Raw genomic sequence first — 19834 nt, 5'->3', positions numbered from 1 at the left:
ATGTGGGTGGCAGGGACCCAAAGATTTGGGCCATCTTCTGCTGCTTTCCCAGGCCCATTAGCAGGGAGCCGGATGGGAAGTGGAGCAGCCGGGGCTTGAACCAGCACCCATATGGGATGTCAGCTTCACCTTCTACACCCCAGTACCAGCCCCTCCGTGTCCTTCTTTATGGGTATGGAGGGAGGGGGAATCCTGTTGAACCTCAGAGGTGCATCCCCTGTGGAGCTAGGTGCTGCTGCTGGGTGCACGTCCTCGCCAGCCCTGCTCACTCAGCCTACTGAGAGGACGAGAGGGCAGGGCACTCACTGCGCACTTGGAGGCACACCCCAGAAGGGATGCTTTAAGTCCCCACTGCTCAGACCGCCCCTGGCCTCGGTCCTCCTCTTTCCCACTGCAGGCGCAGGTCCCCTTCCTGCAGCCGCACGGATCCCAGTTGGGATCCTTAGAGAGGGTCCCTAGGTGCTTTTCTGTAAACTCATGAATTGTGTCCTGAGCTGCAGGGAAAGGTAGAGGATAGAATCGTGGAATTAACGTAAAGTGACCCAAGTTTAAGGCCAGCCCTGTGCCTCACTGGGTGTGTGCTTTTGAGAAATCCCCCAGGCCTTTGCACTCCTCTGAGCGTCACCAGCTGTGGAGCAGAGGCAGCGGTTCTGGCTCCTGTGGTTGTGAGAGGAATGTAGGTTTGTGGTCCTGTCAGCAGGCTGAGAAAGCGATCCCTGGGCAGCTTCAGGCCTCGCACCTGAGGCCGACTGGGCTGGTGGTGTCTTTGCAGATGGAGGGCCGGCGTGACAGCATGCTGGAGACTGCCAGGCACTGTTTCACATCAGCAGCACGCTGCGAGGGCGACGGCGATGAGGAGGAGTGGCTCATCCACTACATGCTGGGCAAGGTGGCCGAGAAGCAGCAGCAGCCACCCGCGGTGTACCTGCTGCACTACCGGCAGGCCAGCCACTACCTGCATGAGGAAGCAGCCCGCTACCCCAAGAAGATCCACTACCACAACCCGCCGGAGCTGGCCATGGAGGCCCTGGAGGTGATGTCATTCTGGCCCAGGGTGGGGAGGCAGGGCAGGTGTGCGCTGGTCTCTGAGGCACCAGTGACTCTCCAGGAACCTCCTGGGGTTTCTCCATGGTCAGCAGATTTGTGTGCATTTAAATTAAACAGCCTTTCCTCTGTTTTTCTAAGGGATGCTTGCCATCTTCTCTGGGAGAGCATTTTGTTCTTTTTGCTCAGAAGAAAATCTCTTCATGAGCACACACAGGTTCTGAGAGCTTGGCCTTGATGGCAGGGCAGTGCAGCACACACACACCCCTCCCCCAGTGCCTAGGGCGTGACTGACGGAGGCATTTTGGAGACCACGAATTGAGGACTTGGGTAGGAACCTGGACGTGCTTGCTTTGGTCCAGGACTCAGCTTCCCAGGGCCCTGAGTACTTTAGCTTCAACCTCTCTTAGGCTGTGTGTCCAGTCCTCTGCTGGTCTCGTCTGCCCTGGCATTTGAGCAGAACTCATTGCTTGCTGAACCTTTTTCTGCCTCTACATATTTTTTTTTCTGATTATAATATTAGCATGTTTGGTTTTGTGTGTGTGTGTGTGTGTTTTAAAGAGATTCAAACAGTTCAAGATTGTATAAAACATGGGAGTCCCAGTGATCCTAGTGCCTCCCCCAGTACTGGCTGACAGCCCCTGGAGTACATCCGGGTCTCTGCTCTTACTGTATAGCTAGGTGGTAACGCTTCCTTACCACTTTGCAGCCTGCCTTATCACTGGACACAGTGTAGTGGAAGGCGTGGAGAGCTTCCCTGCCTGTGCTCCTGCCCTGCTGTCTGGTTGGGCATTTGGTTATTAGCACAGCACCTTCTCCTGGTGGGCTTAGCAGCCTCCTCACTTCTTGCCGTGCCAGGGCCTGCACATTGCATGTCCCGCACTTCCTGTGAGCACTGAGTGTTTCCCAGGGCTTTAAAGTTCAAAGGTGGAATTGTGAATTGTGGGGTTGCTTCCCATTTTAACCAATGACATCTCGTTGCACTGATTGATGAGCATGTGTTTTCCCTCAACCGTGCCTCTTTTTAATATTTGTGAATCTTGGGAGCAAACAAAAATATCTCATTTTTACAGATTTGCCTGTTGAGATGGTTCACACGGAGTGGCTCGCAGTGGCTGTGTGGGGCCGTAGCCCTGGGGTTCGTAGTGAAGTGTGGAAGTGCGGTTTCCTGGGGAACACATCCCGCAGCAGCTTGGCTGCTAGCTCTCACAGGTCCGCCCTGTCTCAGTGCTTTCCTGCTGTCCATTCAGGGCTGTGGGCCTTGGAGGCACCCAGCTTCGAGGAGAAGCCTGGGGCCCAGAGAAGAGGCGTGACTGCCCGGGGTCACCAGCAGGAGGACTAGAAAGTTGAGCCAGATCCTACTGAGCCCACGCCTCCCACTTGGCCCCTCTGGACAGCACCGGCCCTGCATGCCATGTACAGTGCTGCAGCCCTCAAGATGATGTGGACTCTGTTCCCGCCACGGCTTCTTTTCCTTGAAGTTTTGGTCTCTACTACTGCCTGGTTAATGGTCAGCTGACTGAAAGGAGAGCAGGCAGGCACAGTTCGTTTCAGGGTACCCCACTCCATGCAGCCAACGTAGCCACGTGACTTGGAGTCAGTGGGTGCGTTCATGCATGTATCTTGCTTTGAAACTGACATTTCTCTGAAGAACTTAACCTTACCCTGGTGTGAATTCTCTGCTCTGGCAACTTCGTTCAGAATACCACAGCTGCCACTCATGAAGTTTGCCAGTTGAACACTGCCCTGCTCCACCTGGGCCACCTGGGTGTATGTAGGTGCCTCAGGCAGTTTCCTTCACCTGAAAAGGGAGTTGCTCTGCCACTGTTTCTGAGGCCCGTGAGTAGGCTAAAGGTGGAAGGGCTCTGGGTGTAAGCCCCCACTGTCCTGGATGCCCACTGAGAGTGGACCTGGACCAGCAGGCATCCCACCTGGGGGCAAACCACTTCGGCTGAGAGGAGGCCGGCTAGACAGAGCCTGCAGTGCTGGCAGTTCTTAGCCCTATGGCTCCCACCTTGCCCTCCATTGTGAGCCTGCACCACAGCTGGAAACCACATCAGACCCACACTTGGGCAGGAAGGTCAGGCCAAGTCACCTGCCGAGGTGTCTACGTGTGGTGTAGCATTTGCTTGGGGGCAGTAGAGGACAGGAGACAGGACAGACGGGGTTTAGCCTCGCCCTGGGCTTTCCTGGCCATGGGGCAACTCACTTGACCCATTTGAGATGTGGTGAGGACTCAAGGAAATAGAGGAAAGCACGGGGCCCAACCAGTGCCGCATGCTGCCTGCTCACCCACCCCGTACCCTCCGGGCAGAGGTTCCGAGGGGCGCCTGGTGCTGCCCGGGGGCTGGGTCACAGTCAGAAAGCCGACCTAGTCCTCACTTGCAACCGCCCACAGTGCAGTGGGAGACAAGGGAGGGGGGTGGAGCTTGCTTTCTATGGGTGACAGGAGAGGGGTACTGAGAGGGCGGGGCGCCATGCCAGGAGGTGGTGCCCCATGAACAGTGCTCTGTCCCTCACCACCACAGGCCTGGGTTCCTGGGTAAATAAATAGTTAGGCTGTCCATTTTAGAGCTGGTTTTGAATTAGTTATAGGTTGGCTGGCTTAAAAGCTAACGAAACAGGCAGTGAGTGATGGCCTGTTGCCTCAGTCAGGGCATTGTTTCCAGCCTTGCTGACTGGCATGTGGAACAATCTGTGTCCTAGGTGTACTTCCGGCTGCACGCTTCCATCCTGAAGCTCCTGGGGAAGCCTGACTCTGGGGTTGGTGCGGAGGTCCTGGTCACCTTTATGAAGGAGGCTGCAGAAGGACCCTTTGCCAGGGGCGAGGAGAAGAACACCCCCAAAGCTTCGGAAAAGTGAGTGGCAGTCCCTGCTGACTGCAGTGTGGTGTTCGGAGGGACTCCTGGAGGCTGAGACCCTCTGGGAAGCCCCAGGTGCTGGGTTGAGGTGCCCTCTGTTGAATCTGGGAAGGAGAAGGTAAAGGTGCAGGCCCCAGTCCCTCACCCTGTGGTGACATCTAAAGCTGCTCTCCACCCCCACCCCACCCCACAATCCCCACCCCAGGGAGTCCTGGACAGAAGCTGATGTCTTCCCTTGGTCTCCCCTGGGGCCTGGCTCTATTCTGGGCACAGCACTGGGGCAAACCAGGTTTTACTCAGTGGACTCCTACCCCTTGCTTCTTCTCCAGGGCCTCTCCCAAGGTGGGGACCTCTGAGGCCTGGTCTGCCGCCCATTCTCCCAAGAAACAGTGGCAGCATGGGCTCCTGTGGTGCCAGAGAGCATGGGGAGGCTGGGGCCCTGCTACGCTCCACTCTGGGCCTGGCACTGACCCCAGGCCTGCCTCTGGACGTTAGTCACTTTGCAGCCCAGGCTTCTTTCACTCTGGCAATTGCCTCCTGAAGCTTTGGCTCAGCTGACCTCATCTTTGGGGCCCCTGCCTGGCTGGGCACTGTGCCCTCTTAGCCAACTGTCAGTGAGACCTGCCCCCAGGCTCTGTCCCCAAAGGCCACCTGCTCACAACCAGTCTAGGTGATGTTTGCTGCTGGCAGGTGGTGCCCAGCTTTGCCTGGGTCGTACCCCTCAGTGTGTGGGACAGATGGCACGCTAACAGCAGGTCAGGGTGTGGCTCGTTGTACTCAGGAGTCACAGATTTGCATTTTTACCTGTGGGACAATGAAGTTGTCTTCCATTGATCCTAAGTCTGTCTTTTATAATATTGAGATCTACGAATAACACACGAATGTATTCTACTTACAGAAAACTCAGGCAGGCGCTGGCATTATGGCACTGCCTGGGACTCCAGCATCCCCTGTGAGCACTGGGTGGAATCCTGGCTGTTCTGTTTCCAGTCCAGCTCCCTGGTAATATGCCTGGTAAAGCAGAAGCAGATGACCTAAGTACTTGGGCCCCTGCCATCCATGTGGGAGACCTCAGTGGAACTCCAGGCTCCTGGCTTCAGCCTGTCCTAGCTTTGGCTGTTGCATCATTTGAGGAGTGAAGCAGCAGATGCAAGACCTCCCCCCCCCCCCCCCTATCTCTCACTGCCTTTAAAATAAATAAATAAATCTTTAAAACCAGAAGAAAAGGAAATTCAGGCAGTATGTAAATATAGAGACTAAAATAGTATAAACCTCTCTCTTCCAAAGTTAACCATGATTCACAGTTTGATTTCTGAAATTGTTTTCTATGCATTTACACACACTTATGTGCACACATACCATTGTAGGATTTCTTTTATTTATTTATTTTTAAAGATTGATTTATTAATTTGAAAGAGTTAGAGATCTTCCATCCATGTTTGGAGTTCATTCCTCAAATGGCTGCAACGGCTGAGTCTGGGACAGGCCAAAGCCAGGAACTCCATCTGGGTCCCCCACATGGGTGGCAGGGGCCCAAGTACTTGGGTCGTCTTATGCTGCTTTCCCAGATGTGTTAGTCAGGAGCCAGATAGGAAGTAGAGCAGACAAGACTTGAATCAGCGCACACATGGGATTGTGGGATGCTGGCGTCACAGGCAGCGGCCTTACCTGGTATGTCACGACACTGGCTTTATCTTTTACTTTGTAAGAATGAACTACCAAAGGTGTTGTTATAGAGTTTGCTTTTTCCTGAAACAGTGGGTCTGGGACACATCCCATGGAGATGATACCCTGTTCACCCATTCTTTCTATTGGCTACTTCTGATTCCACAGTGTGGATATAACGTAACCATTCTTGGGGGCATTTAGACCTCCCTCTTCCCTCCCTCCCTACTTTCTATTTATTTAGTTATTTATGATTTGTGAGTGGGAGAAAGAGATCTTCCATCTGCTGGTTCACGGGGGCCACAACAGCCAGGACTGGGCCAGGCCAAAGCTAGGAACTTGAAACTTCATCCAAGGCCCACACATGGGTGGCAGGGGCCCATGTACCTTCATTTGCTGCTTTCCCAGGTGCATTAACAGGAAGTTGGGTCAGCTGTCCAGCACTTCGATATTGGACACCATCGTTGCAAGTGGCAGCTTAGCCCACTATGCCACAGTGCCAGCCCCACGTGAGCTGTTTCTGATTTGTTTGCTTAGCCGTGTTGCAGCAGATATCCTTGCATATGTATGAGCCTGCAGTAAACCCACCCACCTGCCAGGGGTCAGCCCAGTCAGACCGTCACCCACAAGGGCCCTGGCTTGGCGTGGAGAGTGCTGGAGTACTTCTGAGGAAAGGCTCATCAGCTCCCTGCTTCAGCCTCCTCGGGACCCAGGACCCCCAAACACCTGAAAAACCAGGAAGATTGGGTAGCATCCAGCTAGGGACTAGTGCCCGTGTGGGTGCTGTGAGACCTGTTCCTCCCAGGATTCTGTAACACCTGCCAGATGGGGCCAGGATTGCTCAAGGTGCATGCGGGCAGTAGGCCCTGGGAAGGGTTCACCCTCATCAACACACACCATGTCAGCATGAGGTGGAGACTCTGACATGCGCCTCAACCCTCTGTCCCCACAGGGAGAAAGCCTGCCTGGTGGACGAGGACTCCCACTCTTCAGCTGGGACACTGCCGGGCCCCGGAGCCTCCCTCCCCTCCTCCTCTGGCCCAGGTCTGACATCCCCACCTTACACAGCCACTCCGATTGACCACGATTACGTCAAATGTAAAAAACCCCACCAGCAGGCGACGCCGGACGGTACAGTCCCTGTTCTCCCTACTGCCAGCCTAGGGCGGCACGCCAATCATGGGGCGGGTGCTCGTGCGACCTTGTTTTGTCGCTTTGTTTTGGTGAGGGGGGGTGCTGGGTCTGGGGTGACACGGGCAATGTTGCGGCTGTTCATTAACCTCATGGACTCACGGTGATTCTTGTGCTTCCAAAGACACGCACAGGGTCGCCACCTGCCAGCCTGCCCACCTGGCAGCCAGGGGCCTTGCTGCTTTGAGCCTGCATTTCCCCACCCGCCACAATGGGGCTGCTGGTGTGAAGTGGCCTGTGCAGTCGGCTTTGCTGCTTGCTGTTCTCAGCACATTGGTGTGGTCCTGTGCTCCTGGTGGTCATGGGAAGTCTGTGACTAGTGCTAAACCTGTCACCCTGGGAATCCAAATTGTTGATGGAATCACCTGGGACCACGTGCAAGGCTGTTCCATGTGGGATGGGGCAGGTGGCGACCGTTCTACCACATTCCTTACTAACCGTAGGAGGCTTGCATGCTGGCCTGTAGCTTGAGTTCCTCATGTTTTCCTCTCCACAGTGATAAGCTGGTGACAAGGTGCTTGCTGGGGGGAGCCAAGTGGTGGACTAGAGGGGCACTGAAGTGGAGCCTGGGAAGGCAGTGACAGTGCTGGAAGACAGCTGAGCCTCACTCACGTGTCACTCATCTCATCTGGGCCGCAGGGGAGACAGGCTTCACTCGGCTTGTCCCAGGGTGATAGGATGCCCCCGGCTGGGTGGGATTGCCCCAGGGCTGTGCCTCCTGCTGTGTGGCCCTTACAGAGTGGCTCCTCGGAGAGGGAATGGGCCCTCTGCGGCTTGATGGTAGCCTTGAAGTGGGGACCCAGCACTCGGCTGGCTACAAGGTACCGGGGGGCCATGTTACCTTGGCTCCAGTGCCCAAGTTCCGGGAGAGCCGAGGGGCAGGGGTTGAGAGCAGCTTTAGAGACAAACTGGTGAAGGGCATGTCAGTCCTCTGGGGGCGGGGTTTGGTGATGCCCTGATTGCGCAGAGGTTACAGCATCCCCACCTTGGTTTGGTTTTTGTCTGCAGAGTGTGTGGTGAGAGGGGCTGAAGGTCTGAGTGTGTGTGCTGTTGTGTCTCCGTCACTCCTGACCACAGCTTGGAGTCCTAACCCCCAGTCCTGCTAGTGGCACCACCCCCTGCCCTCAGGTGATGATGCCACCTGACATTGCCTAAGGAAGGTCATGGCCCCCTCCTTAGTTAGCTCAGATTAAACGGCAAGTCACCACGTTCCAATGTGAGAACACTGAGGAAACACGTTGGCAGTAAATCCCTTCTCTGGGGATTTGTTTCTGCTGGGTACTTCCTGTTAAGACTCAGCACCGTGCTGGAGTTTGCAGGGGAGAGGACTGCCTTTCACAGTTGTCTGTGTGCTTGTCCCCCCCAGCCCTGCGGGCTCTTGCTGAGCTTGGCCCGCAGATGCCAGTGGGCTTGGCCGTCAGCCCGCAAGGCTGGGCACGCCTCCTCTGGGAGTGACACCACCTGACACCAGCTGCCCAGCTGTCCTGTGCTGGCCCAAGAATGTGCTTAAAGCTAGGGGGCCACTGCAGAGTGCTTACGGGGTGGCTGCCATGCATGACGGAGTCTGGGTATTGACAGAATCCCTCTTTGTTCTGCACGTTTGCAGAAGGAACCATAGACATCAACTTAAATATAATTTCAGTCTTTGAACTTTTTAAAATACTTGTTTAAAAAAGTTTTCCGAGTATCCTTGTCAGTGATGTGGAGCCTTTGGCATCCTGTGGCACCCCCCACCCAGTCCTAGCCCTGGGGCACAGTGAAGCCCAACCCTGGCCATGCTATCTGCTCTGCTCGGCCTGGCTGCCCGGTGTTTTCAGACCCTCAGCCTCCTCACCTCTGAGAGAGAGCAGTGGCTACGGCAGGAAAACGTGGGGCCCGGAGATAGTTGCGTTGTAGAGTGCCGATGCAGCCCCTTCGCAGCTGCACTGGTGCCGAGTGAGGGGGCCCAGCTCCTGGCAAAAGCCACAGATTGTTGTGCCAGAGGATTTGTTGATGGCCACCAGTGCCACACTGCCCACGTCTGCTCCTGCTTCCCACCTAGGCCTGGGAGAGGAATCTGTGGCTCACACTCCACTCAGCTCTTCTGAGACCAGCTGCAGGTCTCCTGTGGGAGGACATGGGCATTGGTGCTCACAGGAGGCCACAGCCAAGCCCTCCCATCACAGGGAGGGTGCCCAGTGCCTCTAGCTGTGGTGTAGCTGAGGAAAAACAGGCGTGGAAAGGTTCAGGGACCCCTCACTCTAGCCAGGCAGGGAGACCAGGGCAGGGTGGACCTTGGAGTCACAGGGATCGGAGTTCCAGTCCTGGTTCCATTGCTTATATGCTTAGCAATCTTGTCGAGGGCCTTCACTTCTCTGAGTGTCAGTTTTCTCACCTGTAGAATGGGGCTATTTCCTCCATCAGTGTTAAACAGGAGTGATGGTTAGGATGAGGTTCCCTCTCCACTTTAATATGCCTGCCATTGTGTCAAAATCAGAAAGGCAGTGGAGCCAATTCTGATTGGGTGCAAGATAATTTTGAAATAAAACTTGACATTTGGAAATAGCTGCTTCAGGACCCAGGTTTACTCTCTGAACTTCTCTCACTAGCTTCGTGCCACCCACACCAAGGCTGGAAGCTTCCTGCAGCCCTCCCACCACTCTGATGAAAAGCCCTAGAGTTGGCCCCTCAGCTTACTCTGAGACGCCACTGCAGCCAGGTGTCAAAGCCAGCCTTAGCAGGGCAGCCAGGAGGGTGCTCACGGCTGACCTGAGGAGGGGGCTGGCCAAGCTGAGAGACAGAACGAGCCAAGTCCTGGGCTGCTGCTGCTGGCAGCCCTGCGTGGCTTCCTCCCACCTCACCAGCTTCTCCCTCCATCTGTCTCTTGAAGGTTATCCTCAGTGCTGCCATCTGTACTGTGGACGCTTCCTGAGCAGAAACAAAAGGGATGGGAGAAGCATGTTGTCACGGTCAAGGGGCTCCCAACTCATTTTTATGCAGGTGCAAACAGCACACAGCCTTTTTGAACAAAATCTCTGCCCTCCCCCCCAGTGTTGGTGTGTGGCGTATGTGAGGGCATATATGTGTGTGTGTGCACGTGTGCATGTGAGCAGTTAGACTCCACCAAATAGTGCTGGGTACTTGGCTCTGTGCTCAGCTCGGGGCAAGGGCCTACAGGGCAGTAACACATCTCCGTCTTCACAGCAGCCCGCAGGCTTGCTCTTGTCCTTGCCTCCCTGGGAGGAAGCTGAACACTCGCCCAGGGCTGCCCACCAGTTGTGGCAAAGCTGAGAGAGGGGCATGAGTCTCCTTCCACACAGGCCAGGGGTGAGGCTAATGCTAGGAAGGTCCCGGGCCTGGCCATCCTGGCAGAGAGAAACCACATCTGTATGCACTTCCCTCCACTGAGGGCCCTGGGAGCAGGGCCGTTAGGGAACAGTTTGGTCTTTGGCCTGGCTTGGTTCACCCGGCCTTTGGGAATATGCCTGTATGGCTCTGTGGATTGACTGAGACCCTCACTGCCTACCTGTCATGCTCCAGGTGACCTCAGAATGCCAGAGCCAGAAAGGGCCTTAGAGGTCAGAGGTCTTGCCCTGTGGGCAACCTGGGGATAGGCCTTCTGTCAGTTTCTTTGATGAGCCTGTGTCCTGTTGGTGCCGTGCCAGCTGCACAGGGCAGCCAAAGAGCCTGAGACAGGTCTTAGTAAGGGGGGCAGGTGCCAGTGAGTCAGTTCTGCAGCTGAGGGCTGAGGTGCAGCCGAAGTCAGCACTGCAAAGGTGAAGTTCGCCCATCCCAGAGGGCACTGAGCTGGCCGCCTGTTGGGCAGGAGGCCTTTCTGAGGAACGAGGCCTTAGCAGGACTTGAGGGAGGTGTTGGTGTTTGCTGAGGAGGCTGGAGGAGAACAAGAGAGGGAGCCTCAGGCTGGTGTCCATGTTGCCGGCCCCGTTGACGGTACGGACAGAGCTGCCGAGGTGCCGCCGAGGTGCCTTGGGCACTGGGTTGTCGTGTGTGGACCTTCCTGGAGGCCCTCTCACAGCCATCCATCCTCACCACCATGCTGTCGCCGTGTGTGTCGTGTGCCATCTGTGCTCATCCTCGCCCGCGTGCCCCACGCTGCCTCCACCAATATTGCCCGTGCTGCCCCTAACCCTGACCACACTCTGTCCTCCAGGCTTTGTCTGTGTGCTTGCACCTGTCACGGCTCGCTTCAGGGAACAGCAGGCCGCGTGTTCAGCCCTCAGTCCGGCTCCCTGCTTCCCCTGTGCCCAGGAGCACCTCCACCCTGCTGGTCCTGTGATTTGGACGGTGCATGTTGGATGTGCTTTGCTTCTGCTGCTGGCCAGTCTCCAGTGTGGCCAGAGGCAGAGGCAGTGGTGGCCTCGCTCCCACTGCACTGCCACCTGCCTGGCAGGCGGCCCAGTGCTGTATTTCCATTGCTTTGCTCTTTCTTGCTTTCAAAAACTTACAAAGGCAGCAGACTTCAGGATGCCGAAATCTCTGTACAAGGACGAATATGTGACAGTGCAAACTGTGTGCAGTGACCAGGGCCCTCAGGTGGGCCTTGCGTGCGTAGACCGCAGCAGCCAGGCAGCCGAGGGCACCACACCGGCTCCGCTCAGCAGCCTCCCTTCCTAGGGCCGGGGGTGGTCGGGTTCTGGTAGGAAGTGTTCTGGAAGCAGATCCACAGGACGCAGACCCCGAGGGGAGCTCAGGTTGTCCTGCTTGATCCCTCAGTGCCGGTGGGACTGGGGAGGCTGTCAGAGGCCAGAGCGCTGCACCTCCTTTGCTCTCCCCTCCTCTAGAACCTGTTTGGAAGCCTCTCGAGGCCAGAGCCTGCAGTGTGCGGGGCCCTGATCCCTGCTGCCAGAGTGCTCTGTGTGGGTGTCCAGGTGCTGTCCCAGGACAGTGCCAGGAGCTGGCAGGAGGGAACAAGCTCTGAGGTTTGGTAGTTTGGGAGGCCTTCCTGGAAGAGGCAGGTCCCAGAGAGGCCTGCAGGACCATTTAGAGTGAGGGACTGTAGGCACAAAGACACGGAGGCCAGAGAGTCCTCCTGCAGTGACCAGGGTAGGTGAAAGAGACTTTCAGGAAGAACCTGGGAGAGCACCTTTAGAGCCTCAGTGGTGAGGGGCTGTTTCCTGCAGGCAGAGGGGAGAGTGATGGGGCCACAGGGCCTCTCTCTCTGGGCTCTAAGGCTGGCAGATTTTCCCCATCACCCTCTAGAGAGCCTCCCCGCCCCCGCCCCTCCCCAGAAGCTCACCAGGTGGCTATGAAGCACCATCTAAGTCAGGAGGGGCCTGTGCACCTGCCGCTTTGTAGGAAATTGTTAAAACCTCAAGGGGTCCCAAGAAGGGCAACAGTGCGCTCTCAGCACGCCGGGGCCTCCAGGGAGTGGGCTCTGCCCAGTCAGCCCTCACCTGCGAGCCCTGTGGAGAAGGTGCAGAGGGCGAAGCCCGGCCCCTTACTGCTGCCCCATTGCCTCCCTGCTGCCTGCCTGTGTCTGCCTCTCTCAGGGGCCCGGGCTTTGGGAATCTCTTCTCCTTGGCATCTGTCCAGTCTCCTCAAAGCTGTACCCCACACAGCCAGTCCTGCTCCCGGTGGACCTGGCCTTTCCTGGTAGACTGGCTGACAGGGACCCACTGGAGCAGACTTTGTCCAGTTGAAAAATTTCTCAAATTATTCATTCCACCTAGGTTTACAGTTCCTAAAATCCTGTTGTTTTCTAGTTCACCCCATATCTGTGATCTCAGGGTGCACCAGTTAGCGTGGCTGCCACGTCCTTGTCCCCACGCTTCATTGACCAGAGCTGATGGAATAAACAGCTGTGAGCTGCTTCCAGTCTTACTGCTGGAACAGTAGAGAAAACACGTTTAAGGAGACACCAGAAGCTCGTGCCCTGTGACGCCGAGCCCTTTTAGGCTGGCCTGGAGATCCCGGGAACGTCAAGGGATTTGAGCCGAGTCAGACCTTAACAAAGAAAGACTGAAAAGAGCATCTGCTCTCAGACCGAGTGCAGCCTTTCCGTCCCCAGCCAGCGCCACGTCCCTCTGCAGGGCCAGCTCTCACCCCTTTGCAGCTGGCCCTGCGGCCGCGCCCTGGAAGTGAAGGCTGCTGGGCCTGGAGGCAGCTGGTTTTATCCGCAGTTGGCGGGCAGCTGCTGTCCCCTAGGATTTGGGCGGGGGGGGGGGGGGGGGAGGAACGGCCCACAGGCAGGGACCTGGAGCCTTCCAGTGATTAACAGTCAAAGAATCAAATATTTATCATTTGCCACAAATATTAATTAGCACAAGCAGATTTTTGTGTGGGAAGGTTTTTAAAAGAATGTTGGAAAAAAGGGCAGGGCCAGCCTGGGGCCTGCTTGCTGGCAACTGTCTTCTTTCTTGTTGACTTCCAGGCAGCTCTTTAAAGAAATCTGCTCTCAGCAGCCAGGCTGGGGTGGTCCTTGGGGGTCCCATTCAGCATGCCTGTTTCCCTGGGAGGCCCTCCCCCACCCAACCCTCTGGGAAGTTTGAGCAGCGTTGGCTCCCCCATGTCAAATCCGCTTTCTTTCCATCTGGCTCTTACTCCATCTCAGGATGAGGGAGCCCAGAAAACGCCCATGCCAGGCCTCTCCTGCAGAGCCTCCGTGAGGTGTCTGCTGCAGGATGATGGCCAGTGCCACCTGCATCTGCCAGGTCAGGCAGGAGAGCAGAGGGCTTCTGCCACCAGGCTTGGCATCCGTAGTCTGCGCTGTCAGCAGAGCCACCTGAGCCTGTGGGTGCTCAACACAGGCCATCTGCACACAGAGTTATGCATCAGCCCGTTACACCCTTGGCCATAGGACCCCACATAAGGTCTGTCATACCCAGGCATGCTTCATGGAAGAGGTGAGATGGGAGCCAGGCCTGGAACCTCCACTCACAGCTGCCTGTCAGGCCCACAATCCCCTTTCACACACCCAGATCACCTGTGTCCCTTATCGGTGCACACAGGCAGTGGGAGGGCCGTGCCCAGTGAGACCAGGCTGAATTCAGCTGTCCTGTGCGCCTCTGAGCGGGGGCTGCTTGCCCGAAGGCATGTGGCTGACAGGTGGGGCTCTCTCCCCAAGGGAAGCTTTTGGCCCTGCCCTTGCAGAAGTTTCCCCTGTTCCCGGCCTTCTGGGGTGCCCTGGCCCACCCTTGGCTGTGTGCCTGGTGACGTGAGAAATGACGCTGCTGGGAGAGGACATGGGCAGCGGCGGCCTTCCCTCCCCTCCTGCCTCACCACGAGACTCCCCAGAGCAGGGGCTTCCACGTCAGGAAGGGGGGCTGCTTCAGCTCGGCCAGCTCCCCAGGAGCTGTTTCTCAGCACTGCGTCCCTGCTGTCCGCCCTGCCCTGTCTCGTCTGGCCCCAGAGCTGTTCTGCCTTGCTCCCAGCAAATTTTCCCTGCCCTCCGTCTGTGTGTGTGTGTGTCAGTCTGTGTGTGGCCTCCCTGAGAAGCTGCACTAGAGAGAAGGGATGAGGACATGCCATCTTCCCAGCTAGATAGAATGAGGTTTTTCATCTGCTGGTTCACTCCCCAGATGACCACAACAGCCAGGAGTAAACTAGGCCAAAACCAGGAGCCAGGAGCTTCTTCCAGGGCTCCCACATGGGCGCAGGGGCCCAAGCACTTGGACCATCTTCCACTGCTTTCCCCGGTGCATTAGCAGGAGCTGGATCAGAGGTGGAACAGCCAGGACTCAAACTGGTGCCATATAGGATGCTGGGGCTGCCGCTGGTTGCCCCGATAGAGCCATCGTTTGTTTGTTTTGACAGGTAGAGTTAGTGAGAAAGAGAGAAAGGTCTTCCTTCCGTTGGTTCACTCCCTAATGGCTGCCACGGCCGGCGCTGCGCTGATCCAAAGCCAGGAGGAGCCAGGTGCTTCTCCTGGTCTCCCATGGGGTGCAGGGCCCAAGGACCTGGGCCATCCTCCACTGCACTCCTGGGCCACAGCAGAGAGCTGGACTGGAAGAGGAGCAACCGGGACAGAATCCAGCACCCCAGCCAGGACTAGAACCTGGGGTGTCGGCGCCACAGGCGGAGGATTAGCCTAGTGAGCCGTGGCGCCAGCTATAGAGCCGTTCTTTAAGAGCTTTTCCATTCACCTCTTTTGCTGTATTGATGGAAGAAACAAAACTTGGCTTTCTTTCACTCTGATTGGCTTATTGTGTGAACTCTTGGGTTGCTTGTGGGTGTTTAAAATCAGGGTCATTTCAAATAAGCTTATGCCAACCCTTTCAGATACACAAGACCTGAAAGAAGCAGAGAGATTGTGAGCCCTGGGCCTTGAGTCCCCTTTGGTGGCTGCCATTTGAAGAGATGCACTTGTCTAGTATTTCCCAGACACTCGTGTCCCTGGAGCCCTTCCTGCAGCCTTGCCCACAGGATGGGCAGGGACCTCGGCCAGCACCTCGCAGCCCCTGCCTCTCCAGTTCTGCCCCCAGCACGGTGACTGCACCAGCCCCATTAGCAGTGCCTTCCTCAGGGGCCTCCTGGGTGCCCTCATCTCCCCTGGAACAGGCAGAGCCTTGTGTAGGAGCAGCACAGTGCCCCTCGGCACTGATGATAGCCTCTGCTCTCTGTGCCTGCAGAGGGCAGCTGGGAAGTGGTCCCTCAGCTGCCGTGTGCCCTGCTCCTCTGCTGTGGAAGCTGCTGCCCTGGATGTTGTTCTAAAACCACACGCCCACCCGCTCGACTGCTGCTCCTTGGGAGTGCAGCGGGCCGCCCTCCCTTGCCTGCCCTGTTCCTGGGGAGGTGGGGCTGCCTCCTCTGCACCCGGGGACATTGGTGATTCCCTCCCACTGCAGCATCAAGAGACAGTAGCACACAGGGAGCCCGTATCTCTTTGGGCCAATCCTGGGTTGTCATCACGGTGATCACGGCTGGGATTCCCTTAGGTACAAAGCCCAGCAGCTTGTGAGCCAGTGAGTTGGCGGGGCAGCATGCCAGTGGCCGAGGTCATCCTGGCTGGGCTGCTCAGCGGTGCAGCGACTGCAGCTGGCTGGGGAGAGCTGGCCATGGCCTGACTTCCAGGAGACTTTGGCTGCAGGGACGTGGCCCAGGCCATTGATGTCCTCTCTGTTGGGCGCTGCAGGACAGGATGGGTCACTGAGCTGTCACATGGGCCAGGCCCCTGTGACGATACTGTGTGTGTGTCAGGGTCAGAGGTAGGGACACAGTGACCATTGTGTTACAGAGTATGAAGAGGGGCCTAGAGCAGCAAATTCACTCAGCCAGGGTCACCAGCCCTTAGGATTAGAATGTGGGTCTGTCCTCGGGAGCTGAGGATCTCCATTGTCGGGCCTCCCTCTCTATTGGACAGAAGTAGGCTGTCTCCCTCTTCTGTTGAAAAAGTGACCCCTCACACTGTGGACTTGTGTGTGGGGCTTGTGAGGGCTGCAGGCTGGCTGTAACCCCTGTGCAGTGCTCGTGGAGCTTGGAGGTCTGGCCTCGCTAGTGTGAGAAGAGCCTCGCCAAGTGCGAAGCAGAGGGTGCAGTCGGGTCAGCTCCCTGCTTCCGGCTCACATCCCACGTGTGTCCTAGGCCCCCAGTTCTTGCTGTCAGCCCACCTGATACTGATGATACGTAGTTACCAGGCAAGGGACGAGGGCTCGGCAAGCTGGAACTGGGCCGCCACAAGGTCGCCATCGGCAGCCCCTGGTGTCAAAGATGCTGGAGTAGCAGGGCAGCCTCTGGGTCATGGGCCTCATTCTCGGCACTGCTCTGCAGCCCGCCCACGATGGGCCTGAGAGGTGATTCCCTCCCATCATAATGGTGCTGCTTGGACACTGGCTGCGGTATGACTTCAGCAAGACCCTCTGCCCAAGCAGCACTAAATCCATAACAGCAAATCTGAGTGAGACTAGTGATGGAACACACACACACTCCCAAAAACTGTAGTGCTGACGATTGAGCCTGCATTTTGTGCTCATTTACTGTGTGTCAAGCGCTGATTGAAGCTCTCTACGTGTGTTAGCCGTTTATTTATTTATTTTTTTTAACTTGACAGGCAGAGTTAGAGAGAGAGAGAGAGAGAAAGGTCTTCCTTCCTTTGGTTCACCCCCCAAATGGCCGCTATGGCTGGCGCGCTGTGCCGATCCGAAGCCAGGAGCCAGGTGCTTCCTCCTGGTCTCCCATGCGGGTGCAGGGCCCAAGCACTTGGGCCATCCTCCACTGCACTCCCGGGCCACAGCAGAGAGCTGGACTGGAAGAGGAGCAACTGGGACTAGAACCTGGCACCCATGTGGGATGCCGGCACCACAGGTGGAGGATTAACCAAGTGAGCCACGGCGCCTGCCCCCAGCCTTTTTAACCCTCATCACAACTCCGTGAAGTGGGCACTTCTGTCAGTGCAGTTTTACATGTGAGGAACCTGAAGTGTGAAGATTCATGGCATTTGCACAGGCTCTGGGAGCCAGGGAGTGACAGCAGCGTTCAGGGTCCTGGTTTCCAGCTTTGGGGAAACAACTTCATAAGCTCTGTTATCAGTTTGTTGTAATGTCTATTTTCTAAAATATAGTTACTCCCTTAGGATAAACAAAATACCTCCTTGAGGCAGGCATCATGGTACAGTAGGTTAAGCTCCACTTGGGGCGCCTGTGTTCTATATCTGAGTGTCTAGGATCAAGTCTTGCCTCTGCTTCTGATCCAGCTTCCTGCTAATGCACCTGGTGAGGCAGCAGATGATGGCCCAAGTAGGAGCCAGGCACTCCAATATGAAACGTGGGGGCATCCCAAGTAAAGGGCATGTTGCCCCTTCCCTAACCCTGTCCCCCTCCTCCCCCCATCCCTGCCCCATTTCCTTCTCTGCTGAACCAGACCCTTGCAGACTCCTGCAAAGCAACTGGCAAAACAAATGAGCTGCACAGGGTAGCTTGTGAAACAGATAAGGTGGAAGTTCCCAGAGGCTTCAAAGAGCCCCCTACTCTCCCACCACCTGCCTTCTACCTCCTCCCCCCATCCCCATCCCCTCCCTAACCAGGGGAAAACAGCTCTAGCTTGCACTGTGCGCAGTCTGTTCAGAAACTGCCACCACCTCTTTGCTTCACTAAGCAACCTGTCCCTGTTGAGGTCGGTCTCTGCCTTTTTTGGGAGTCCAAAGGCCAGAACCCCGAGCTGTTCCAAACCTAACAGCAAGTATAAGTATCCTACCTTTTCTGTGTTGGATCTCAGATATTATATCAAGAATAATATATATTCTTGGAATGGGCTTCCCTCCTCTGTTTCTAGGCCCTTGGTCAGGGAAGTTGAGTTTCGCTCTTGGGAAGCTGAGCGGGCTTGGGTTTTGTTGTTGCCGTCTGTACCCTTCAGTGTACCCCAGCTTCTCATTCCTGCCACCTTGCGCTTAGAGCAGGCCTCTGATTTGGCACAAGGTTTATCCCCAGGACCCAGTGCCACCTTCTGGCTTTGTGTGCAGGGAGTCTCTTCAGGCCCTCGCCCTGCCCTGCAGTCCACCTTGCTTGTTACTGCTCACCTTGGTGGCTCTTAATCCAGCCTCAGACTCAGGTAGGACAGGGTACAAGATTTGTGCTTTTCTCTGCCTGCCGCAGTGGGTCCCATATGCTGGAGGCAACAAGGCTCTTTGTTCCTAGAGGAGAGCAGCAGTCAGCCACTCCTGCCCTCCAAGCCGGCATTCCCAGGAAGGTTACCTCAGCTCTCTCCTCGCCCTGCCCTGCCCTGCCCTGCCCTGCCCTGCCCCGCCCTGCCCCGCCCTGCCCCGCCCCGCCCCGCCCTGCCCCGCCCTGCCCTGCCCCGCCCTGCCCTGCCCCGCCCCGGCCCTGGGGTTTCTCTTGAACACCTGTGGAGGTCAGAGAACAGCCTCTCCTTTTCAGGTGACTCTGGGTCTGGAGACCCTTGTAGTCCATACCTGGCCTTTGCCAGCAGGCTGCGAACACTCGCTGCACTCCTTCCTGCCCGCGTGGTTGCTTTGTCCACTGCGTCTCTACGGCAGGAAGGCTGCTGAGCCTCTTCCCAACTCCACGGTCAGCGGCAGCGTGTCACCGTAGTGGGAACTTTTGGGCCACTCAAGTCAGCAGATGCTCAGATCAAGGCTCTTCTTTTATTTGCCCTGAGAGTCAACTGCTCCTCTCGGCCAGAACAGGAAATGGGCTTCCTCAAGGTCACCATCCCCAAACCCTGGTGTACGATGAGACGTTGGGAAACCCCAGGGCCAACGGGGGAAATCTGTGTCTTTGGCGAGTGGCGTGGGACCTCGAGACAGGCAGCTTGGCTCAGCAGCGTCATATGGGCTGTGTTCAGGCCGTCCCCGATCAGGGCATTTCCCAGGCCAAGGACGGGACTCATGCCCTGGGGAGGCCCACCCGCAGTGGAGGTAGTGTAGGTTCACACCGCCCCCTCTCCTTCCTTCTCCCCCTTCTTAGACCGCAGCCAGGACAGCACAGCAGTGGCGCTCTCGGACTCCAGCTCTACCCAGGACTTCTTTACTGAGCCTGCCAGCTCCCTGGAGGGCCCACGGAAGCCCTACACAGAGAAGAAGCCGCCCGCTGTCAATGCCCAGCCAGTGCCGACCGGTAAAGACCTTCAGGGGGCTGCGGAGGAAAGAGGTATGGAGCCCTGACTCAGCGCCTCAGCTGCTGCGCTGCCCCGAGGCAGCCCCGGCAGAGCTGAAGACTGCGGGCTCCGGAGTGGCTTCTCACCTCGTGCCTCCACCCGCTGCCCGAGACCGCGGTGGGGCAAGTTACTCCCCTCTCTGACCCTGCCTTGTTCTTCCTGTACGATGGCCGTGATCCCAGTGCCCACCCCAAGTTGTGAGGACTAAATGAGACAGCCCGGGGTGCTCACCCGGAGCCTGGTGCACCTCGTGTGCCCTGTGGCACTTGGCGTTGTTGTTATGACCCCTGCAGCCCAGCCTGGGAAGCCATGTCCATGACGACAGTCTTGCCCTTTTTTTTTTTTTCTTAGTAAAAAGTTATTAAAAAAAGTCCTTGGACCCAGATGTCATAAATGTGTTTTCTTTTTCAGTCTGAATCATATCAGGCCTTTAGGAAATATCTCCCCTTTATGGGCAGAGGGCCCTGATCTGAGCCCTGGGTCCACCCAGCTCCTCTGGGATCCCAGTTCCCCCATGGAGATCAGTG

General features: G+C 56.7%; 1 protein-coding gene across 15 annotated transcripts in view; it reads left to right on the top strand.

The window, feature by feature from the left end:
* The window catches only part of CABIN1 (calcineurin binding protein 1), a 135896-nt gene that overhangs the window by 60663 nt on the left and 55399 nt on the right, over positions 1-19834 (top strand). For 7 of the 15 annotated variants that reach the window (XM_051837084.3, XM_089322962.1, XM_051837085.3 and 4 more), the window contains 4 exons: positions 773-1033; positions 3751-3902; positions 6523-6701; positions 19118-19300. In XM_051837084.3, the coding sequence (XP_051693044.3) occupies positions 773-1033; positions 3751-3902; positions 6523-6701; positions 19118-19300 (775 nt within the window). Of the gene's footprint in view, positions 1-772; positions 1034-2117; positions 2257-3750; positions 3903-6522; positions 6702-19117; positions 19301-19834 lie in introns of those variants that run through there. The other 8 variants (XR_016227060.1, XR_016227059.1, XM_089322960.1 and 5 more) reach the window with 8 other exon arrangements.

Source organism: Oryctolagus cuniculus, chromosome 21 (assembly GCF_051225735.1).
Source record: "Oryctolagus cuniculus isolate XC-2025 breed Fujian yellow rabbit chromosome 21, ASM5122573v1, whole genome shotgun sequence".
Lineage (NCBI taxonomy): Eukaryota > Metazoa > Chordata > Mammalia > Lagomorpha > Leporidae > Oryctolagus > Oryctolagus cuniculus.
The sequence above is the reverse complement of the archived record's forward strand: the minus strand, read 5'-3'. Positions and strand labels throughout refer to the sequence as shown.